General features: G+C 49.4%; 1 protein-coding gene across 1 annotated transcript in view; it reads left to right on the top strand.

Annotated features, from left to right (window-relative positions):
* Window positions 1-24,804, top strand: part of Ube4b (Ubiquitination factor E4B) — a 53,706-nt gene extending 28,902 nt beyond the window's left edge. The window contains exons 11-17 of the mRNA XM_077679009.1: window positions 2,415-2,718; window positions 3,946-4,330; window positions 14,795-14,890; window positions 16,484-16,771; window positions 18,606-18,945; window positions 20,530-21,046; window positions 24,463-24,804. Of these exons, the coding sequence (XP_077535135.1) occupies window positions 2,415-2,718; window positions 3,946-4,330; window positions 14,795-14,890; window positions 16,484-16,771; window positions 18,606-18,945; window positions 20,530-21,046; window positions 24,463-24,524 (1,992 nt within the window). The 3' untranslated portion in view covers window positions 24,525-24,804. The remainder of the gene's footprint in view (window positions 1-2,414; window positions 2,719-3,945; window positions 4,331-14,794; window positions 14,891-16,483; window positions 16,772-18,605; window positions 18,946-20,529; window positions 21,047-24,462) is intronic.

The raw sequence follows: 24,804 nt of genomic DNA on the forward strand, positions 1-24,804 counted from the left end.
TCTCCCTGCTGTTTCTTTGCGCTCGGTCAACGCCTGATGCTTGTCCGCACCAGAATTGGCGTATGGGTAACTTTTTATCAAAATAATAGCCTTAAAATCGCATACACTAGCTCATGGTGTCAATTAAAGTATAGTTTTGGATACCGCTACGAGAGAAACATTGCCGGCGCCACCCCATTCCTTGCGAAGCCGGTCCTGTGCGGAGCGCTAAGATAAGAGTCGGAGCTAGGTGTCAGCTTCTCATGTAAGCATTCAAACAAAAGGAACAGTCAGCTGCTAATAACCGACAACAGCGAAAATGAAGACCAAAACAAATTCTAGGCCTTCAGGGCTGTCGGCTTTGGCAGAAGGCACGATTCCCGGTGATCATATGTAAGGTAAAACAGTTTTTGCAACCTTGCAGAACGCTCGAACGCGTTTTGTCACATCACTTTACGTTGTCAAGGCATGAAAGTTTGCCGACATGCACTGTAGACTGCAAAAACTGTAGGTTGAGTTCCAAATAACCCAGTGTGTATATACGCGCGCGCTGATTCTATACCAGGCATCTAACCAGAATGGAGGTTTATTGAGCAAAACGAGTCACGTCTTCGTTAAATTTTTAGTAACACATATATGTTTGTTAAGACCTGGAGGGATATTTCGGAACATTTTGCACAGCCATATCTTCCCGATATTCGGATATGCGTTATAGGAAAACTGCACTCAAGAGGAGGAGGAGGAGTAAGGGGAGGAGGGGAAAACTTTGTTTAACAATTAAATCGATCTGGTTAGTTGGCCGGGTCCTCAGTCCAGGACACGAGAGTAAAAGTAATTTTCTTCAAACCATAGAACGCCATCCCGAGTAGAATAGGATTTGTTCTTAGCGCCTGGAATTCTTCTTCGGTTTCGAGTCTTGTTATATATGCAGGTATACTATTTATTACGTTAGTTAGCGAATATATCATGCCTTCAACACCGTAATCATGTCATCATTGTTCGAGTTGAGAGTCAGTTCGTTATGATAACGATATAATTACGATAGAATTACGGAGCACAAAAGCCGCCTTCGAGTACTGTGGACCACGTTGTTTAGAGCGTGATCGCGGTGGCGTAGCACAAACCTTCTCATTGTATTTGCATGTGAATAAACAAAGCACGCTGCGGATATGCACCTTCTTGCACGCAGCCGTAATGAAATCCAATTTGTGAAGAAGGTAATGTATGCCATACAAAATGAAGGAAATATCCACACGAGCTTTGTGAGGCTCCCAAACATCCCGAAACCTCCTAATAAGAAGTTAATGACGGCGCAGAAAAATTAATGCGTTGAGCAGAAAAAAAAAAGCAAGAAACATTAATCCGATACAGGACAACAACGAGAGAAACAGAAGAAAGCCACTTTATTTCCTGCTGTGCGATGAGCGTGTAGAGGCCGCTGCTTGGTACGTAGTATTAGACTGTTGAGTCTTCATAGGAGCATCTCAAAAATACTGCAGGGAGGCCTACGCATTTTGAATACTTATCGAGAAGCTCTGATCGCTGATCCTCGCGAATAAGCAAGAAAGGACGAGTTACACACGATCTTCTGACCGATACTCTGAACAAAGTTGTTCTCTATCTCTTCGTGTGTTGCAAATTTGTGGGGGATACAGCTTCAAATTATTCAGGTGCGTCAGAAGCTGGCAAAATAACTGAGTCGCTAGAAATACGCTTTTTAACGTACTACAGCAACGAAGCGGGCGGTTTCTAGCCCAGGCACTATTGCCCCTCACAAGCGGAGTGTAGCAGACGACAGCGGCGCGAATCCCTAAACCGACGTCAGAGCCAGGGGGCGCCACTCAAAGATCTCACCGCCAATACAACTCTTATCGTCACTCATCGATGCATGAGTGTGTCCCAGCCGCTAACTGTTGGCCACGATAATGGTTGCTGCTGCTGCTGTCTTTGTGCTTGGTGTTTGCCATGGTGCCTTGACATGCTATCCTTCTTGGTCACGTTCAGCAGTCGGCAAGTGCAGGCTACCCATGGGCCACTGCTGCGCTGCAATTGTAACCTGCCACTTACGCAGGGTCATGTATTTCCTGCCAAGACCACTGAGTAAGAACAAGGCAGGTGGGGGAACGTCGCTTTGTAGGGCAGCCAGATAATGTCACAAGTTTTGCACCTAGGTTGCGGGAGAAGGAACTGTGCGGTCACCGTGATGAATAAATTGTGGCTGCTATGATCTCGTCCACCAGGGGCCGCCACCCCACCCATTTGCCGTTGCAGCTACAAAGCTTTGTAGTCAGCATTGGTTTACATTGAGACGTCATCCGGTCACTCGCCTCTTATAAATATGTTCCTGAATCATGGGGCAACGATGTACCGGGAAGAAGGAGGCGAGGTGTGCGAGCGAGGGTTGCTTTCTCCCTCTTCCCCCTTTTAAAATGCAGGGCCAGCTGCACCAGCTGCTGCTGTCACTGCTGCTGTCGGGCCGGGAGGAGGTGCTCGGCTGGCTGGCGGCGGTGCTGAAGGCCAACGAGCGGCGGGCCCAGCTGCAGGTGGATCCCCGGCTGGTGGCCCCCGACGGCCTCATGCTGAACCTGGCCGCCGTGCTGCAGCTGCTGGCCCTCAAGGTGCACCCGGCCAAGGTGGACCCCCACTACCCCTTCCGGGAGAACGCCCGCGTGGACGTGCTTGCCGACACCCGCCTCTGCCTCGACGCCCAGCAAGCCGAGGAGTTCACCCGCGAACTGCGTGAGTGGCCTGCCCACGCTCTCTGTGCCTTGGGTGGCACGGTCGGGCGCATTGGCTCGTGTCGGTGGACGATGCGGGTGCACTGTCCCATCATTCAGCGTGAGACGCTGCGTCTCTCAGAAATGACCCGTCTTGCACTTGCTGTGGACTGCCCGCAAAGCAATCCAGCATTCATTTTTGAAGCGACAGCTTTCTAAATGGGACCGATGGCGTCCTCTGAAAAAACTAACGCATTTCCCCACAGACCGGTTCGTTGACCAAAAAGCTTTGATGAGCTCTGGACACGCGGTGCGTGCGTGAAACCAGCCTTCTACTGTGTCAATGGTTACTTGAAAATCGCAAAGAACGAACGGTTCCAGATAAGACAATAGTACACGCGTCGATCATGGAGAAGGAGTACAACAGTATATCTTTATCTCATAAGCTACATATTGGTATACAATTAGATCATTTGCAGATGTGTGTACTTAGTGCACGAAAAATTGTTGCACGGACTAGTTCATTTGCAATTTGGGTCTTTGCAGGTTTGACGATACATTGGATGCATTTTTGGGGAAGATTGGACACATTTTTGGTGCCGTTTTGATGTTAGAAAACTCTCAACTTATTTTTATGGAGGGATGGTGAAGTTTTTCCACATACCTCTCAGTGGCATGGGGAACCCTTGGACTACCTACAAACTATCCATGCCGAGTTTGAGACTTTAGGCAGAAGAGCCACAAAAAGTGTCGTGCCATTGCTACAAAGCATCTCATTTTGGATAAATTCATGGAGCTTGACGCTGTGGTAATTGTGAAAACCCACGATCCCAACTTGTGGTTTGCTATTGGGAGAACACTCGCAGATAGCAGACAATGTGCTGGACAAGGTGCTCTGATGCGATGGCGTGGCTCTGGTACGATCGGGTATGACAAGGTACGACAGGGTACGACAGGGTATGAGAGGGTTCTGTACTAGTAGCGGTGGAGTCGAACGCTTCCAGCCGCTCAAGGAACGCTGGACCCATCAAAGATGTAGAAGGCAGGAGCACAAGGGTGGTGCAGGGAGTAAACTTTTTGGGGGGGTTTGCATCGGTTGCATTCACGCCTTGCCCGTTTCCCACCTCAGTGCCGTTTACGTGGCAGCCGTGTGTGGAGGATTGTCCGAGCGTGGCCCTTTCCACAACGCAGACGCATCTCGCAATCCTCGTCGAGATGAGCTGAGGGGGCTTGCGTCAATCGCTCGCAGGTGCCCGCTGGAGTGCGGCCGTGGCCGCCGGGCAGGCGGAGGAGAAGGCCAACTTCCCGACGGAGTGCCTGTTCCTGGCCCTGCAGGGGGCGCACCTGGGGGTGGCGCCGGCTGTGGCGCGGTACGGCCGGCGGCTGCGTGCGCTGCGGGAGCTGCAGCGGCTGGCGCAGGAGCTGTCGGCCAGCCAGCCCCTGTGGGGGCGCGAGGAGGGCAACCCCGTGGCCGTGCGCAACCGCCGCCTCATTGCCAAGTGGCGCCAGCAGGCGCGCCGCATCGCCCAGGGCAAGCTGTGCACCGACGCGGGCCTCCTGGACCCCACCCTGCTGGGCCGCTGCCTCAACCTGTACAACCTGGCCGCCGCCGTCTTCCTCACCCTGCTGCACGAGTGAGTGCGGCGGGGGGTGCCGCCCATTACCGCACTCGGCGCCGTGCAAGTTGAGGCTCTTCATCGAAAACATTATTTGCCACCCCTTCATGAAAAAAAGGGGAGAGAAGTGCGAAAGTTAAAAGTGTGTCAAGTTAGTGCGTCCAATTTTCACTGAAGGTGCGTCCAATCGATCGTCAAACCTTCACAGATACAAATCGCAAATCAGGAGCAAAAACATGCGACGATTTTTCGCTCACTCAGTAAACACATCTACGAACAATCTGAATGTATAGGTATACGTGGTTGATGAGATAAAGTTGTACTATTGTACCCCTTCTTCTTCGTGATCGATGCGTGTATTGTCTTATCTAGAACCGTTCCTTTTTTTGCGATTCGCGATTAACTGTTTTGGCACAATGGGAGGAGCCCTGCTTCACGCACGCGCCGTGTGTCCAGAGATCTTATCAGAGCTTTTCGGTTGTTCAACCAGTCTCTGAGTCTAGGGGGAAATGCACTAGTTTTTTGACAGGACACCACCAATACCACCAAGATAGCTTTCGCTTCAAAATTTATATCGAGAAACAATGTGGAGACACGCAGATGGCAGAAAGGAAAGAGACGCAAGCATTGAATGTGCCTTTTCTTTCTTCCATGCGTATGTGTCGGTGCTGTTTTACTGTAGGAACTTGCACCAACTCGCCCAATGCACGAGGTTTTTCGAAATTCGAATCTCTTCTTTTTTTTGTTTGAGGGGGGAGGTGGAGGAGGTTAAGGGGGGACGTGGCTTTCAAAATCAACTTTTTTATTTCTTTGTGGATTTTGATGAAAATTGGCACAGCAACTGGAAATGCTTCTGTGATAACACCATAAAAATTTGAAGTTAATATTTTGATAACTTTTTTATGTATGAAATTTTCTTTCTGTTCCGCTTGTACCGAGCTTGAGTGGCTTATAAAACACGATAGAAAACTTGTTCGAAGTGCTTTGCATTCCCAAATGAATGGACGAGGTCGTGACAGTTTTAGAATTTTTTTTTTACAACACAATGTTTTTTAGTTTTCATTTTTTTAGAGGTTAATGTGCAACAGGCATGTCAACTGTGAACGATTATTTGAATAAAAAAATCACAAAAAACAAATCTGGAAAACTAAAAGTGTCACGACCTGAACAGTTCATCAAGGAATGTAATCCAAGAAACGGAATCAAAATAGACCGAGCAGTCACGAAGAAATCCCTGGGACAAGCGACACAGGTGGCAAAAAAAACTGTTTTGAGAAAACGGCTTCCGAAGTTGCAACATAGGTTTCACATATCAAAAGTCGTCACGGTTGTAGCCTTTCATGTCCTTTTGAACATGGGGCTTCTGGAAGGCCTTGCCTTGAAATTGGAGTGCCTTTTCAGCCTTTCTCTTTCCAGAAAACATCATTTTCAGCTCCTCCGTGAAGAGTACATACCCCCCTTTGCAAACCAAACGGAGGGGAGATGGGTTTCAATGGGCTTTCAATGCAAAGTAGGTTAGTTGGTTGGCTGTATCGCACTGGACAACCTCCTTTTGCAGTGTTGTCACCATGGCAACAAGTTAAGCATTTTTTTAACTTAAATTTGAACATTTTTGGCTTTTTTTTCATGTTTTATCTTGCCTGGCACAGCAACTTAGTACTCATAGTGCAGGTGTTCATTGCCAAAAGTTTGCATACCACAAGGTTGAAAATGAGCTACTTTGAAGCTTGGTAGAGTATTCTGCATAACTCCCAACTTCAATGCAAGAGCATATTTTTTTTATTACTTTTGACATTCAAGGCATCCAATATTTCTCGCAGCACAGCCAGTATGCCCTGAGCAATGGTATCAATAATTTCCCGAAAAAAATCACTGTTAAATGCTGCCACAGTAACGTACATTTTTAACGCAGAGAGCATATTTTATTCCTATATTACTAACTCAAACCTGTTTGCATGAAAACTACAAGTGCACGGGAAACATTGCGCAAGAAAGGCGATATGGCTCGCGCGCATCGCAGCGCACGCTTACCGCGACATATCGAGCTTTGATTATACCTGATATGGCTGGTCAGGTCGCTTTTAAGATTAAAACTAACGTCGCAGGCATTAATTACAACTACTGGCGTTCAATCGTAACCGGTTGCCCAGTCATGTGATGCTCCAATGCGCGTCGGCTATGCCGTGCGCGCCGCAGCGTTTGACGCGTCGACCGTTTCTTTCTCAAGGCTAGCGAGCCCACAGTCAAAACACAGCAATAACTAAGCGTGTAAACATCGCAAATCCGACTAAAAGTTCACTTCACGAACCGCTATCGCAAGCGCGCACACCGCGTCACCCTCCGGGGTCTGGCGACGGTAGAGTCACGCGCACCACGAAGCGTTCGATGACCTCCGCCTTTCGAGCCACACAACTTCCCGTAATCTGGCTAGTTATCTCTGGCATTCCCATCGCGATAACGTCCGTGTTGAATACCACAGATTGAACAGAAACTCGGCCGAGCGAAGCGGCGAAAATGAACTCAATCCGCTCGCTACGCAGCTCAGGCGGCCGCCATCTTGCGTTGCGCCCGCGACATCCAATCAGGAGGGTCGTCGTTCTGCGCCCCGACCGGAGGACCAATAGCGCTTCAGCATCTATTTCTAGCTTCGTTTGTGCGTCGTTTCTTTTCTGCCGTTTGTGCTTTTGTGAATGAACGAAGATAAAAGAGACGAGCGGAACCGGAAAAACGATCGCTCGGCCGATCTAACCATATCAAAATGGCCGCGCCCGGTGGCACCGTTGCGGAGATAGAGCGCTCCGAAAATTGCCGTTTTTTCGCCCTTTTGCGCTGATAGTTTGTCACCGCGCCTGACAAAAGTATTTTTTTATGCCACTTTGCGACGCTTTTCAGCGTAAAAACTTTGCAGACGCACAGAATAGGAAACATAGAAGCCGAATATGCGGGTTTCAAAAAAACGATGTTTTGGTCATTTTTCCGAAGTTGAAAGCCGCGTCCCCCCTTAACGTTCTATAGCGACACCTGGGCTCGGAGGCTCACAGTAGCGGAGGCATCCGGATTTATGTTGACCACTCGGGGACACCTGAGCGTTTTCGCTTTTTGCCTTCACCCGAAAAGCAGCAGCCACCACTGCGATTGAACCCACATCCTTGGGGCCCAGCAGCACAACGCCTTAGCCACTGACCTGCCACACAGCAGGTCTTTACGAAAATTTCAGGTTGTGCAGCTTATATTTGGTACTTTCATTTGCTTTTGAGCAATCGGCGTTTTTATTTTCCAGACAACTGTTTATTTCGGCAATACAGCATATATTCATAATTTTAGCAGCGGAGCTGTTTAGGGGCTTGCAGTGTCCATCTATGATGTCTGTCATGCCAGGCGAACGTGCCCCGCTGGGCCAACAGATGGCGCCACTGCCTCAACAGCCGTCCAGTGGGTGATCTCAGGTCTCGCACCGGGGGAGGGGGGAGGAGGAAAGGGGTATGTAAGAGGTAGCACGGCCATCAGACAGCCTTTCTCAACATGAATGCCGAACGGTTTGAAGTTCTCAGTGCGCTCAACGGTGAATGCCAGCTCGCGTGAGCTACAGAAATTGTGGACGCAGAAGGGCTAGATCTCGCATTCACATTCTCGCATTCTCAGATCTCACAAGCGTGGAACTGGCTTCGATTTTTTCATTCACTTTTGGGGAATTGGCATGTTTTTTTAGCATGAAAGTCGCGACTCTTTTTCAAGAAGTTTGAGAGGTGCATCTGATGTTGAGGTGTTTTCATTTTCTTTTGGGGAGTGGCCGTGTTTGTCCGCGTACAAGGTGCGACTGTTATTTTTTTTTGTTTTGGAAATTTCTGGTGTTATATTCAAGGAATCTCACTTGCTTTTGGGGAGTGTCTTTGTTTTCGAGCATAAAAGTCACGACTGTTTCTTGAAAATTGCAGGCATTGCACCTTGTAGTGAAGGAATTTCGTTTGGCTTTAGGAAATTGCCGTTTTTCAGTGTGTAAGTGGCGAATTTTCCGAAAATTTTGGCAGTTTGTGATTTTATTTGTGGGAATCGCTGTGTTTTTCTGCGTATAAGCCGTGCCTCTTTTCCGAGAATTTCGGGCGGTGCAGCTTATAGACCGTTCCAACGAGGGCGCCGCCATCTTGCGTGTGCAGCGCCCTCTGGTAGCTGGCCGATTCGCTGGCTTGGGCGTTTGCTCCGCGGCACATGGGCGCCAGTAACGGCTTGGTGAATTTTTCGTTGTAGCGCGTTGTACGTTTGTTTCCGTAATATACTTTAAATTGGAAAGTTGTTGCATAGGACCAGTTTAAGCGATCTGGCTTAAGGGGGGACACGGTTTTCAACTTCGGAAAAATGACCAAAACATCGTTTTTTTGAAACCCACATATTCGGCTTCTATGTTTCCTATTCTGTGCGTCTGCAAAGTTCTTACGCTGAAAAGCGTCGCAAAGTGGCATAAAAAAATACTTTTGTCAGGCGCGGTGACAAACTATCAGCGCAAAAGGGCGAAAAAACGGCAATTTTCGGAGCGCTCTATCTCCGCAACGGTGCCACCGGGCGCGGCCATTTTGATATGGTTAGATCGCCGAGCGATCGTCTTTCCGGTACCGCTCGTCTCTTTTATCTTCGTTCATTCACAAACGCACAAACGGCAGAAAAGAAACGACGCACAAACGAAGCTAGAAATAGATGCTGAAGCGCTATTGGTTCTCCAGTCGGGGCGCAGAACAACGACCCTCCTGATTGGATGTCACGGGTGCAACGCAAGATGGCGGCCGCCTGAGCTGCGTAGCGAGCGGTTTGAGTTCATTTTCGCCGCTTCGCTCGGCCGAGTTTCTGTTCAATCTATGGTATTCAACACGGACGTTATCGCGGTGGGAATGCCAGAGATAACGAGCCAGATTACGGGAAGTTGTGTGGCTCGAAAGGAGGAGGTCATCGAACGCTTCGTGGTGCGCGTGACTCTACCGTCGCCAGACCCCGGAGGGTGACGCGGTGTGCGCGCTTGCGATAGCGGTTCGTGAAGTGAACTTTTAGTCGGGTTTGCGATGTTTACACGCTTAGTTATTGCTGTGTTTTGACTGTGGGCTCGCTAGCCTTGAGAAAGAAACGGTCGCCGCGTCAAACGCTGCGGCGCGCACGGCATAGCCGACGCGCATTGGAGCATCACATGTCTGCACAACCAGTTACTGTTGAACGCCAGTAGTTGTAATTAATGCTTGCGACGTTAGATTTAATCTTAAAAGCGACCTGACCAGCCATATCAGGTATAATCAAAGTTCGATATGTCGCGGTAAGCGTGCGCTGCGATGCGCGCGAGCCATATCGCCTTTCTTGCGCAACGTTTCCCGTGCACTTGTAATTTTCATGCAAACAGGTTTGAGTTAGCAATATAGGAATAAAAATATGTTCTCTGCATTAAAAATGTACGTTACTGTCGCAGCATTTAACAGTGATTTTTTAGTGAAATTATTGATACCATTGCTTAGGGCATACTGGCTTTGCTGCGAGAAATATTGGATGCCTTGAATGTCAATAGTAAAAAAATATTCTCTTGCATTGAAGTTGGGAGTTATGCAGAATACTCTACCAAGCTTCAAAGTAGCTCATTTTCATCCTTGTGGTATGCAAACTTTTGGCAATGAACACCTGCACGTATGAGTACTAAGTTGCTGTGCCAAGCAAGATGATAAAACATAAAAAAAAGCCCAAAATGTTCAAATTTAAGTAAAAAAAATGCTTAACTTGTTGCCATGGTGACAACACTGCAAAAGGAGGCTGTTCAGTGCGATACAGCCAACCAGCTAATCTACTTTGCATTGAAAGCCCATTGAAACCAATCTCCCCCTTCGTTTGGTCTGCAAAGTGGGGTATGTACTCTTCACAGAGGAGCTGAAAATGATGTTACCCGCCGCGGTGGCTCAGTGGCTAAGGCGTTGCGCTGCTGAGCACGAGGTCGCGGGTTCGATTCCCGGCCGCGGCGGCCGCTTTTCTGATGGAGGCGAAACGCAAAAACGCCCGTGTGTACGAGATTTCGGCGCACGATAAAGATCCCCAGGTGGTCAAAATTAATCCGGAGCCCTCCACTACGGCGCGCCTCATCGCCTGCGTTGCGTCGGCGCGTTAAACCCCCCAATCAATCAATCAATCAATGAAAATGATGTTTTCTGGAAAGAGAAAGGCTGTAAAAGACACTCCAATTTCAAGGCAAGGCATTCCAGAAGCCCCATGTTCAAAAGGACATGAAAGGCTACAACCGTGACGACTTTTGATAAGTGAAACCTATGTTGCAACTTCGGAAGCCGTTTTCTCAAAACAGTTTTTTTTGCCACCTGTGTCGCTTGTACCAGGGATTTCTTTGTGACCGCTGGGTCTATTTTGATTCCGTTTCTTGCATTACATTCCTTGATGAACAGTTCAGGTCGTGACACTCTTGGTTTTCCAGATTTGTTTTTTGTGATTTTTTTATTCAAATAATCGTTCACAGTCAACATGCCTATTGCACATTAACCTCTAAAAAAATGAAAACTAAAAAACATTGTGTTGTGAAAAAAAAATTCTAAAACTGTCACGACCTCGTCCATTCATTTGGGAATGCAAAGCACTTCGAACAAGTTTTCTATCATGTTTTATAAGCCGCTCAAGCTCGGTACAAGCGGAACAGAAAGAAAATTTAATACATAAAAAAGTTTTCAAAATATTAGTTTGAAATTTTTATGGTGTTATCACGGAAGCATTTCCAGTTGCTGTGCCAATTTTCATCAAAATCCACAAAGAAATAAAAAAGTTGATTTTGAAAGCCACGTCCCCCCTTAAAGGGACACTGAAGTGAATTTGTCAAGCTCCAGTTTTTGCTTGCACTGTGTAGACTGGCTCAAATTAGCACACTTTTCATCGTTTATCCGGTTGACAAATCGGTAATTATTTTACAAAGCGCGAAAAAAGAATACCTACCATGCGCGGTTTGCGGCGGCCGCACCAACTAAGGCTGTGACGTTGAGAGGAGGGGCGCCGTGATTGGACGATGCCCAAGGTTAGCAATCACACAAGTTTCGGTTTCGGTTTCGGTTCTGTAAAACATAACGAATGGCTTTGTTGGATGGGCATTCTCAATATCTCAGTAATCATCGTACCGCGCTTCTGCCATGTTGTCGGCTGTAAAATGCACAAGATAAGCCTCCCAGGACGGCTTGTAGTCGTAGCATTCACTAGCCGAGACCTACGCAGTGCATGAACGCCCTCCGCGTACCCGCAGACGCCCAAATGTCATGCGCTTTTCCCCCAGATTTGGAGCTTGCCTCCCTCATGCCTGTATCATAAAAAGCGTGTTCGCACCAGGCCAAGGGTCTGTTCATTCTGGCCTGTGCCCACTGCGCACTGCCTGCAAGCAGTCGGTGCTTATGGCAACAGCACGCCAACGAGAACTCGCTAGCGCGCCAGTGCCAGCCTGCGCGCGTTTTGTAAACCAGTTCGTGTAGCCATGAACGTTGCGGCCCCAAAAAAAGGTGAACTCAATATAGAAAACATCGGAGGAAAACAAAATAGTTAACTTACAAAAAAAAAAGCACGTACCCGCGGGGATTCGAACTCGTGACTCGCAAAACATTTGCGGTGAATTCCTAGCGCCCCAGACTGCTGGGCTACGGAACGGGACGCGAATGTCTTGCTAATATAGGGTATATATTGTACAACCGGTTTACACTTTTATTTAGTTTTGGCGTTTCAAGCCGCCTAGGTGACTATTTGTTGTACTGCGATCGTGCAGTAAGCGTCGCCCGAGTTTCCACAGTAGCTCACGTCTAGCAATTGCATTTCGTAGACGGAAAAGCGTTCGCAGATGCGTAGTCGTGCTGCTGACCGCTGTGCTTGTTCGCCCAGCGCAAAAAAGTGCTTCCCGCGCCCTAGTTTTATGCTGTACGGTAAAAATATCAGTTGATTTTATTTGCCTAGTACCTATATTGACTTCGCTGACTCTTCTCCCGCCTTCAAGAGGCCTTATATTTTCCTACTGGCGTACCAGTCAGCGAAGCGTCGCATGTGCAGCGCTTGTGTGAAGCGACCTTGACTTGGAGCTAGATACAGTGTACAAACAAACCAAGTAAAGAAAGGCACATTCTTCCATTCACAAACGTGTCCTGGCTTCGTTTCAACTAAGCGAACGAATTGCGACCAAGCAATTTTTTTTTAACCTCCTTGATTGCGACGACCCGCCGGCGGCCGGCGGACGAAACGCTGGGCCGACTGACTCTGTCGGCCGGGGAGCCGTGCAGTAGCGCAGCCGTGGCGCAGCCAATTGCCAGCTCATCCCCTCCTGACGTCACACGAAAATGCCACAGAAAATGGGCGAGCGTAAAGAGAGGAGGACAGCGTTTTCGAATTAGTTTTTCTACTAAATAAAATCACGTAAACGCGCCTAGAGTGGTCGAAACATGGCCTGGGGACTCCGGACTACAATTTGCGCTAGTAATCCCGCAATGTTTACATATCACTTCAGTGTCCCTTTAAATTGGCGGCTTTTAAGGCAGCGGTGGAGCTGAAATTCGCCTCGAGGTAGCGTGGTCCACGGTGGGTAAACGATGCCCTGTCAAACACGTTTGCAGTATTTCGTCACAATTTTTTTGTTTGCGTGTGTGTGTCCGGGGTCACGTAAAGCGAGTATTTTGATCGCTTTACTGCAAAGACTAATGTTTATTAAAACGATCTAGCTGTGATACGCTCGGCACCCATGGGCAACAAGCAGAAGCGCGTGTCGACGTCAGTGTAACAGACATCTGGTTTCACATTCCTTCAGGGTTTAATACAGGTAGTTTTGGGTGAACTTTGTAAGTATTTGGCATATTACATAGTTTGTATTAAATATTTTCGATATATCAACACTGCCGCCAACTATAAACAGAAATTCCTCTCTTTAGAATTTCAAGCTGTTCTTCAGCACAATTTAGCTGTGCAACTAATGTACAACATAAATAAAACGAACAACACAGCTCCTGGAGAGCGTCCGCCGTTGGGCAACTTATTATTAAGCGTCTTATTAAGCGTCCACCATTGGGCAACCAGACAAGTGTTCGCTTTTGTGTTGCTTTTATCGAGGTTTGTTGTTGCCGACAAAGAGACATCATATTTGGGTAATAGACTGAACTCTTGGCTGAAGTGAGCGAGTGAACAATTTATTTTGCCCGAGTCGGGGATGGGGGAAGAAGGGAGGTGGAATCCCCTTCAGTAGCACCCTCCCCCCTTTCGCTCAGATTGGCTGGGGAAAGGGACAACCTAGGGAGGTAGCAGTCACTGTGAAAATCGCCAACTCCGGCCCATGTAATACTTGGAGCCGGGTATGCCGCAATGTGAGCAACGGTGAAAATGGAACTAATACCATCTGCGGCACAGGCAAGTTTCAGTGACCAATTTTAGTTTGGAAAGAAGGTAGAATTTTCTGCCACTACTCCAAGGTAGGAGTGCACAGTAAGAGCTCAGAAGAACAAAATTGCCAAAACTTTTGTGTGCTTTAAAGTGTGCAACTCACAAGCTGCTAGTCTGGCTCATTTATTAGCAACATTTAATTAAAAGAATGCGCAAATTAGTGGTAAACTCGCACGCGCGATGCTTAAGAAGCATAGTCAAGGCAAAGGAGCAGCCACGCCGGGCCCGCCTTGATCGCCGCGCACACTCCAGAGAGGAGGAAAGGTGGCCGCGCGCCGCGACCGCTGAGCACGAGAGTACGTTTCCCCCTTGTCCGATAGAACGGTCTATATTCGGGAGTTTTTAATTTGTCTAGAGGGAATAGCCGTGTTTTTCCACGTGTAAGTAGCAACCATTTTTCAAAAATTTTCAAGCGGTGCACCCTGTATTTTCAGGCAATTACTGTATTTTCGCGTGTATAATCCGCCCTTGCACATAACCCGCACCCCCACTTTCAGCCCGCTAGAAAAGAAAAAAATCCTCGCGTGTTGCCCACACATTTGATACAAAAAAGGCTGCACCAAAGATACTGCTCAAGCAACACATCACATACTATGTAGACAGAAAAAGCGTATATTTAGCAATTAGAATACACTGACTGCAAGGCGGAAGTCACAATTCACAAACAAAATTCAGTTATTAGAGTGCGCTCGTCCTTGTTTTTTCTTCGTTGTCCTTGTATGTTTTGCGCAATCGCTGCCGTGGAAGGCTTAGTCAGTGTTACTGCGTAGGAGCTTCAAGGCACAACGCGCACTGCCGTGAAACTGCGCTAAAGGAAAAACTCCGCGTGTTGTTTGCACCACTACTTTGACACTGGAATTTGCGCATTTTCGGTGCGGGTTATACGCACGAAAATGCGGCACTTATTGCATGTTTTGGTTAACAAAATGTCTTTCATTAACGGGATGGAGCGGCATGATTTGCTGACGGCTAGTTCTCTTGAAAAGCTGAACGAAGTTGTGCTTTGCTTTTGTGGCTCGCCTGTAAACAGAGCATGCCTCCTCCCTCCCCTCTTTTCCCTGGCAGGGAACCTCCCGACGCAGTCGAGGTGCCCCGGCTCTTTGCCGCCTACCCGGAGTGGTACATCGAAGACATGGCCGATGTCCTGCTCTTCATCATCCAGTGGGTGGCAGCCGCTTTCTCCGAGCATGTGTGCAACTTCCTTACGCCCAACGCTGGCTATACTCGGGCACTAGTTATTAAGAACGGCAGTGTAGTGTATCCCTCCGCTGAAGCGACGAACCCGAATGTCAAAGCACGCACTTGTTTTGAAATGAGATTGCACTTAAAGCGCGACATCATCTTTTTTCTTTTTCACGCCTAGTTCTTTTTGTCATCACTGCAGTAATTTATAAGCAGATTAAGTGTGAGAATTCACAGAAACGATTTGTGTCACGTTCAAAATACTTGCAGTGAGGAACTTTTTGCGCCGCTTGCAGTAACAGCCAGCTGCGACGAGGATGTGTAACTTCGTTGTCGTTCTTAGGTTGTCCTCGAGTATAGTGAGAAGTAGGGGGTCTTTTTGAGAGGTAGCAGTCATTTTACACCCCCATCACACCCCGTTAACTTAGTCTAATTAAAAGCAAAAGGCGTTAGCTATGAATTACATTTGGCTTGCTGCACGGTGAAGTAAATGTTGTTTGGTGATAATGACAGCAGTGACGATTGGGACACTCGCACAACTGCCAGACAGTAACGTAAATGCGTCCAGAATGTTTTTAAACCTTTCATTTGAATCATTTCTTTTAAAATACGATAAGAAAAAGTGTAGCTGTGTAGCTAAATTCCCATCACAAGTCGAGACAAGTAAAGGACAAATCTGCTTTTGGGTAGCAGCGAATGTGGTAGGGCTTTGAAAAGGTGTCATTTGCTTTTTTTTATACATGTATATATAAATAGCATGTAGGAAAAAGACTTACTGGCAGGTTTCGTGACAGAACACTGCTGTTGAGGCTACTCACTTGGCTTAAAAGCTAATGCAAATGTGTTCTCTTAATTCATTTAATCACCGAATGCTATTTGTGCAAATGTCGTCTAGTATTCTCATGCAACACCAGACTAATGGCATTCACGGGTGCTAATCTTATTTTCTCTAAATGTCATTAGATTTGCCGTGCGACAGGGGTAACATTACAAACTAGGGGACATTGTTGACTCGCAAGTTCTGTGGAATACCAGCATTTTTGCAGAACATTGACAACAGAACATTGAAAAATGTGCCCTGTTTGCAGTGAATATCTTGTCTCCTTTTCACTTTCCTTTTTTTTTTTGGCCAGTGCTGCTGGCGTGCTTACCACCAACTCGCCAAATCCTGTGTTTGACGTTAGAAATGCCAGAGCTGGTTTGGGCAATAAGCGCGCCTTCAAAGCCGCTGCTTGAAGCCAGCATTTACGGTCATTGGCAATGAGGATTTTGAAGAGTGATTCGATTGTGGCTGGCCTCTGCGTTCATGATTTCGATGTGCTCGGTTCAGAACTGTGTGACTGCTGCCCATAGGTGCGGTTGAATTCCTTCCAACGAATAATTGAAGAAAACTCGTGGTGTTGTCCGCACCAAAGTGGGGCAGCAGACAGCGGCCGACAACGTTATGCCCGCGTTAGTAACCGAAACCTGCCAATACTGTGGAGGTTGAGTTTGGTGATATTGCCGCGCTGTGAAGGAGAAATTCTTTTTGAAATTTGGAACAGCTCTTTGAGTTGCGCCCGTCCAACGCAGGTACCAGCCCGATGCGGCGGAGGGTGTGTCATCCCCGCTGGTGGAGCTGCTGGCGTGGTTGCTGTGCGCGGCCGACCGCCTGAAGAAGCCCTACCTGAGCGCCAAGCTGGTCGAGGTGCTGTTCTGTGCCCACGTGGCCGGCTGCGGCTCGCTCTCTTCTCGGCTGCTGGCCCTTCCCCGGGCACAACAGCGGTTGGGGCCCGCCCTGATGCGCTTCTACACGGACGTCGAGTCCACGGGCGCCGCCTCCGAGTTCTACGACAAGTTCACCATCCGGTACCACATTAGGTGGGTGAGCGACAGGTTTTCTTCGGTTTTCGTCGGTTTTCGACCGGTCGGTTTTCGTCGGTACGCGCTTTGACAAGTACGGAAGGAATCGGCTAGGAGAAGTTGGGCGAATGGAGTTGCACTGTTCAGTCTATCGTACACGCGCGTAGATAACCCAGGAATCGTCGAAGACACCTAGTGCAGTGGCTGTTCTGAACAGCTGAGGCATTTTTGCAATGTGCAACATGTGGCAAAAATGCTTTCAGTAGTGCAAAACGTGCTTTGTTGTTGCTGCAGTGTAGGTGTTGAAGTATAGTGTGTAGGGTGCTTGTGCCGCTGTTACTTGGGCACTTCAACGGCTGGTGAAGAAAATGGCAGTTAATGGTCGTTAGGTGGAGTTATGCCTGTGCTACATGGCCTGTGGTGCTGTCTTTCGATAGACAGTTGAACACTCACTTAAACGATTGCCTTTATGTATTTACAATGTGGCGCATGATACAGTTGGTTTGAAAGTACTGCCTTTCAATTGACAGTTGAACGCTGACTTAAAAGATCGCCCCTATGTATTTACAATGTGGCTGGCACATGATAGGCAATTGGTTCGAAGGCCTTCGGAAGGCCTTTGAAACGACCGTGTAGCGCAGGTATTGGATGGCAGCGCGAGCGCTGTAGGAAACCCAACGGCGATTCCCACTAATGGAGGCTGCCAGCCTGTGCTCTGCCGCTATTTCCGTCCATTCTGTTGGCAGATAGACAAGATGGCTGTGGCCAGCAACAATGTGTTGTTGCTGCAGGTGAGCAGCTGCCGCAAGAACGCTTCGTGTGGACACCGTTGCCGACGCATGTGCTGATTAACTTGTGGTGGGAAAATGGTGCTGCGGCTTATACAAGCGATGGATCGTGAAAAGGGATGCTTCGCCACGTCGAAACCACAACAAATGCAGCCATTTGCCATGCCATGTATCGGATTGGATTTGCTAAATGAAATTCTCCAGTACTACAGTAGAAAACCGATTATACGACTTTCTTGGGACTGTGAAAAAGCGTCGTAAAATCCAAACAACAAAAATTACGCCTGTAAATACAATTTTGGGTGATGGAAATGCAAAAACCGTCACTGTAAATTACAAACTAATGCTTTGAAGGGTGGGGAAACCCAAATAAATAAAAAAATTTGCTCCAGCCCACGCTGTGAAGGTGGTTCGACTGCGGAGCTGTAAATGGCACCCACGACGATTACCCGTGCGACGTCACTTAAATTCACACATGTGGCTCCACAAAGAGTGAAACCAGAGACCCTGGCAGCCGTTACCTAGCTTTCACGGGGAGGGCGGCGTCCACATAATTGAGTGACCGAACGCTGCAGCGAAGGCGGAAAGAAAACAGAGAGGAGCGTCTGAGGAGGAGGGCGGCACGCACAGCTATGGCGTCATCTCTCTCACTGCCTCCCCCTCGCCCTTGTGTCATGCGTCGCCGCCAAAGAGCGCCCTCCCCAGACGCTGTTCCGTTCACCACTAATCCAAACCACGTGAACGCCGTTGTCACGCGAGGGCTTTGAATGAGTACAGGTGGTAGACCCGCCGCTGTGCTTGTTGAGTGCACCGTCTGTCTCCCTGTCTTCCGAATGAAAACCCAATCGAGTGTGTCTTCATGGGACTTTTCAGGGGCTGTGGCGCCCACTCTTGACTACTTTCGGTCTCAACGCCAGGCTGATACTGAAGCTATTCCAAGAGAGGGCACCACCGCCTTTTTGGCGAAGCACTGCTCTGCACTTGACAGATTTCACGTTGAGTGGAACTGCCTCAATTTTCTTTTTGCTATGATAAAGCGGCACCGTTGTTGTCGTCATTGGCAGCGTCCTGCTGAAGAGCCTGTGGGAGCGCCCCCACCACCGGGAGGCCATCCTGGCAGAGGCCTCACAGGGGGGCCGCCAGTTCGTGCGCTTCGTCAACATGCTGATGAACGACACGACCTTCCTGCTGGACGAGTCCCTGGAGAGCCTCAAGCGGCTCCACACGGGCATCGAGCCGGCGCCAGGGGGCGGGCCGTCGCTGCCCCCGGCCGAGCTGCAGTCCCGCCGTCGCCAGCTGGCCATGGACGAGCGGCAGTGTCGCTCCTACCTGACCCTGGCGAGGGAGACCGTGGACACCCTGCACTACCTGACGGCCAACGTGCCTGAGCCCTTCCTGAGGCCCGTGAGTAGGACACCATTCCCTGGCGGGAAGTGGTTCATGAACTGAAGAAGGGAAAAGCGAACACTGATGGTGTGTAAAAAATCCCGGGACATCTCCACTAACGTGAAACCTGGGGAGGGGCAAAGCATGCAGTGTACAAGCGTATTCTTGGCACAATGTTTTTTCTAACGGGGATGAAACCGTTGGGGGGGGTAGAGGTATGCAGCTTTGCTGTAAAAGTCTCTTGTCTATGAAGCACGAAGTTCTCTAGCGCCAGGCGTAAATGAGTGTCTCGGTGTTTTAGTACTGCGACTTCATGAGACGACGATTACGACGACGACGATGACTGGAGACGCCAACAGCCCCAGCACCTAAGGGGCTTCACCCCTAAAATCCATTTGACGTCTGGGAACCGCATACGGGTTTCGTTCCGAAATGTCAAATATATTTTTCACACAGCGCTGGTGTTTGCTTTTCCCTTCTTCTCACTCCTATGCCTGACCAGACAGCACTTCGTTGAACCCTTGACCATGGTTGATGAACTGTTCATATGCTTCTGGTACCTGCATCGCAAGCGAATCCAGGGTGAGGGAAGAGAGAGACCATAGGGGGGAGTAGTGGCTGCAGTGGCTGCGCTGTGCCCTATCTCTTCAGGGGAATAATCAAACAGCTTTCTGCCTAGCGCTTGCAGGACAAGGAAGTACGTTTTGGATCGGTCCGTGTGTTAATAATCGGTGTCAATACATGCAGTTTGAGATATGTGACAATTTAGCTCTGCTTCATGATGTCAGAGCATGTGGGTGCGGCCGTAGCACTTGTGTTGCGGTTTCAGTGAAATTAGTTGCGAGTAAAGCGTCATCCTGTCATCTTTTTTTCCTCGGGGCCATCGTGCCAACTGCGCTGCCAAACCAGTGCTAAACCAGTACCGACTTGCCCAAATGTCGATCCTTTTGATGTGGATGCAGTGTTCATGTCAGTAGTGTGGCTCTGGTGCTAACAGGGCCAGGGGGAAGGGACCTTGGGGGCAGTGCTGGATCGGGCAACTGCTCCTGGTGCTTCTCAAATGGAGTGGCAAAGGACGTTGGAGTTTGGGAAAGTGCGAATAATTTGAGTGAATCTGATGAAACTGTTTGATATGTGGGAGCATTCTATACAGTTGCTACCAGCACACCACTGCGAATCACCGTTGCTTGGCTTGCTTCCAGTTTAGCATGATGAAACAGCAGCCGCTGTTTGCATCGTACAATCGCCGTGAGGGAAATGAAGAAGGGAAATGTGTCATATGATTAGCGATTTCTCAGCAATTAAGGCCTTTCGCCACCGAATAAATGCTCAGATGTCTATGGGAAGGTGAGGCTTTCGGTTGAAACCAACTGGCTGGTTGTTGTCAGTGTCTTTCTAAAAGCAGAGCTCATTGCTCTTGTGAGGATGTAGCAGAGTTGGTCGCCATGTGTTGTGGAGGACCGTCAACATGTGTAGTGCCAACTACTTAGGAGTATGAGGAGAGGGGGTGGAGGTGCAGGGGAAGACGGGGGGACTGCAGCAGCGGGGCAGGAGACGAGGCAGGGGCAGGACCGGTTGAGAGACCGTCGCCCACCACTGCAGGAGCTGGTGGACCGGCTGGCGGCCATGCTCAACTCGAACCTGGGCCAGCTGTGCGGGCCCCGCTGCAAGGACCTGAAGGTGGCGCAGCCCGAGAAGTACGGCTGGGAGCCCCGCCGCCTGCTGGACCAGCTCACGGACGTGTACCTGCACCTGGGCCACGCCGCCCCGTTCCTGGCGGCCGTGGCGCGGGACGAGCGCTCCTACGGGCCCCAGCTCTTCGAGGAGGCGGCGGCGCGCATGCGGCGGGCGCGCGTCAAGCCCCAGCCGCGGCTGGAGGAGTTTGAGCGGCTGGGCCGGCAGGTGGCGGAGGCGGCGGAGCGGGCCGCGCGGCGGGGGGCGGACTACGCGGACGCCCCGGACGAGTTCCGGGACCCGCTGATGGACACCCTGATGGAGGAGCCCGTGGTGCTGCCCAGCGGCCACACGGTGGACAAGGCCACCATCGTGCGCCACCTGCTCAACTCCTCCACGGACCCCTTCAACCGGCAGCCCCTCACGGAGGACATGCTGCGGCCAGGTGGGGCACTGCTGCTGCTGTCACCTGCCTCTTCCTTCCCCACCAGCGAGTGCTCGCACAATGATTTGGCCGGGGTGGTTTGAGGTCTGCATGTGTAAAGAAGGGACACTGCTTGTAAAACAGCTTCCTTTAATTTTGAAGTAAACTTTGCGAGACTTGTCAGTCTTGCTGCTTTTACCCCACTGATTTCAAATATGCCATTATTTTTTGAGTAAGTCAATTAGTTCCCAAGATAATTAGAGATAACTAGCCATTTTTGGAGGAGGAACAACAGACCAAATAGTGTTGGCCATAAAACTGTAATCTTTATATTTTCCAATACTACGAACCCTGGTGAGGGAAATAACATAATCGGCCCTTTGATGCACCGCTTGCAACTAATTTTACAGCTCATTAAACTTTGGTGGCACCACTGGCAAGGAACCATTCCGCATGCCCATTTCAAACACCAAAGTCGCTGAGCAGTGCTTTCTGGAGCGCGTAAAACTTGGCACTCATCTCCACGCTCACAGTGCACAAGCTGAGTGCACACGGCAACACGTCAAGAGTATGCAGTGTTTCACTTGTCAACCGTGCTAGTTCACTTCCACCACAGTCCTCGCCATCACTTTCCGATTGCTGCTCGGGCTCCTTCATCTCGTCGACAATGTCGTCTATCGTCCGGACACCGCAAGTGGCGAGACCGTCGTCGACAGTGACGAGATCGTGTGCCGAGCATTCTACGCCAAGCTCGTCCCACTCTCCAATAGCCTGTGGCTCTTCGAACTGTGGAGATGTTGTTATACTGGGGCTCGAAAACCGACACTTGCAGAAGCAGTTGGAGATTGTGTCTGCGGTCACTCGATGCCGCAACATGGCAAGGAAGTGCACGGCGTCCAGCAGACTGATCGGCAGGTCTTTGCCTTGGCGATTGATTTTCGCCAGCAACCGTCACACGAGCATGCCTTTGAAGTGATGCTTTGTGTTTTTGGTAATTCCGGCATCCCCTTTCACATGAGGCAGAACTACCTCTTTCGGGTGAGCCGAGCACTGAAAAGCCTCTTTCGGGTGAGCCGAGTCAATGAAAAGTGAAACCTTGCTGTTTTTACTTGCCATGTTGCGATCCAACTGCGTGAGAAATTGCCTGAACAATTCGGCGGTCAGCCATGCTTTCTTGTTCACCTCACACAGGCAAAGCCAACTGCCTGCGTTTTTAATTAAAGTACCTCGGCTTTTGCGACCTCTTGATCGTTAGCTTTGGCTTCTCCGACCCGTCGGCGTTACAGCAGAAGAGCACAGTTACTCTCTGCTTACTGTTTTGTCCACCTTGACAAGTTTCATCTCTTAAGCACAAGCTTTTGTTGGGTTACAAATTAAAAAAGAAAGCCCCGTCTCATTCGCGTTAAATACGTCCCATGCTTCGAACCCCGATAGAAGCGCCGGCAGCGTTTCGGACATCCAGTCGCTCACCACCGAGTCGTCCACCTTCTTTCCTTCGCTGCACACCGTTTTGTATACAAGACATGCCACTGCTTGAAATGGTGAAGGCACGTGCCGGAGGCGTGAAACTTTTCAATTCCAAGCGAAAGGGTGACGTCGTCAACTTTCTCCCGGAGCACTTTTCTGTCGATGCAGTTGCTTCCTTGAACCACGTCAGGAGGATGTCCTCAAGCTTGACATACTGGGCTGCCTTCGCCTGCTTGATGTTCACGCCGAAGTGCGGCTTGTTTTGCAAAATCACGTCTCGTTGCCTGAACAACTTTTTTGGTCCTTTTCAAAGTTTGCTGTCGACTTTATTCAAAATGTCCAGCTCCTGCTTGAAGGAAAGGGCTTTCCTTTTGCGCGACATAGCTGACAGCAGCCTGGTTGGCTTGGTTGGGAGAAGCTCGTTCACAGTAAAAACCTCGTGCAAGTGTCTCGGCAACCGAACATCCACCGTGAGGGCAACCGCAAGGAGCGGCGCATTTCGAAGTGGCGGTCCCCCACCTAAGACCAATGACGCGCCATCAACTGAGTGGCATCGAGTTGCTACCGGATTGCATCACTGCCTGCCCGAGGCCATCAAGGCATTCTTCTCCGTGGCGGCACGGCCGCGGTAGACCTGGCCGGGCAGGGCCGTCCGTATCAGCCGAAATTTTGCCCTTGCAAACGAGACTCCGTTTTATTGTTTTCTCAGTAAAAAAAGTTTATTCTCTCTTGCTAGGGCTTCTCAGAAATTTGTTTCGTCCCGAGATTTGTATCGCCCAGAATCGTATCTCGGAGATTCCACTGTATAGTGCATAGTTGTGTTGTACACTGTTCGAGCCTGCAGGCTGCGTAACACACACACACACACACCACAGTCGATTCGTAACACCACACTGCAGACAAGTGAATTGTTCTCTCACAGAATAGTAGTTGTTGAGAACCCACACTTGCCCTGTTGTTGTTCCTCTTCTCTGTCCTCGGTTGGATGTGAGCTTGTGCTAGCTCACCCCCGACTTGCAACAACTGCCTTACAATTGGGTCGAATGATGCTATGAAAAGACATCATTGGAATGTTGGAGTTGTAAGAAAAAGTCCACTATTGGGATGTGCAGGTAGTGAGCCCAAATACCAACCACGAGGCAGAGATTATTAAAAGGATAAGAATGGGTGGAATGCATTCAGTAGGCATTCTCAGATAATGAATGGCAGCCTACCATTGTCCCCGGAGAGGAAAGTGTACGACAGCTGCACCTTACAGGTACTCCCCTATGGGGCAGAAACTGGGGGGCTCACTAAGAGGGTTCAATTTACGTTGAGGGCAACTTAGTGAGCAATGGAACGGAAGATGATAGGTGTAACGTTAAGGGACAAGAAGAAAGGGGAGTGGGTCAGGGAACAAACACGTGTTAAGGACATATTAGTAGAGATTAAGAAGAAGAAATGGACGTGGGCAGGGCATGTAATGCGAAGGCAATAAACCGCTGGTCATTAAGGGTAACAGAGTGGATTCCTAGAGAAGGCAAGCGTTGCAGGGGGTGGCAGAAAGTTAGATGGGCAGATGAGATCAAGAAGCTGGCGGGGATAAATTGATCACAGTTAGCACAGGACCGAGGTAATTGGAGAATAATGGGAGAGGCCTTTGCCCTGCAGTGGGCGTAGATAGGCTGCTGCTGCTGCTGATGATGATGATGATGCTTAATGTCATGCCTGAGTTATCGGAAGACTCCGTCATTGGGATGCCAGCAATGGATGAGCACGATCACTGGGGTTGTCTAGATTACTGGAAAAGTACATTATGGTGAGGTGGGATTGTTTGGCAGAGGCCACATTTGGTCTGTTGGGATTATCGGAAGAGTCATTTGGGATCTGAAGATGATCGGGAAGTGCAGTCGTTGGGATGTCGGGACTATTGTGTGAAGTCTATTGCCGGAATGATTGGGAGGTGCCTTCGTTGGGATGCTGTTTTGCAGATGAAGAGCTCCGGCAGCGCATCAGCGAGTGGAAGCAGTCGCGGTCGTCCTCAGCGCAGTGAAGAGGAGGCCTCCGTGGTGCTGCTGTGGGACCCACCAGACCCGTAGTTTCTTGTGCCGGACAGAGGATCCCCTGGCAGAGGTGTTCAGTGCGTGCGCGCTACCAATGTGTCCTGCGTGGCGTACCTGACCTCCGCCCACTCGTTCATGCTCAGCCTCACGTGCGGTGGTGCCAGAGAAGGCCCCTCTTCCTCCTCCTCCTCGTCACGTGCTCTTCCTGCGGCATTTTGTACATTTTTTTAGAACGCACCTCGCTGGTGAATAATGAATATGATGCCGTGA

This window comes from Haemaphysalis longicornis, unplaced genomic scaffold (genome assembly GCF_048455015.1).
Source record: "Haemaphysalis longicornis isolate Haplotype H1 unplaced genomic scaffold, Haemaphysalis longicornis Haplotype H1 scaffold_7, whole genome shotgun sequence".
NCBI lineage: Eukaryota > Metazoa > Arthropoda > Arachnida > Ixodida > Ixodidae > Haemaphysalis > Haemaphysalis longicornis.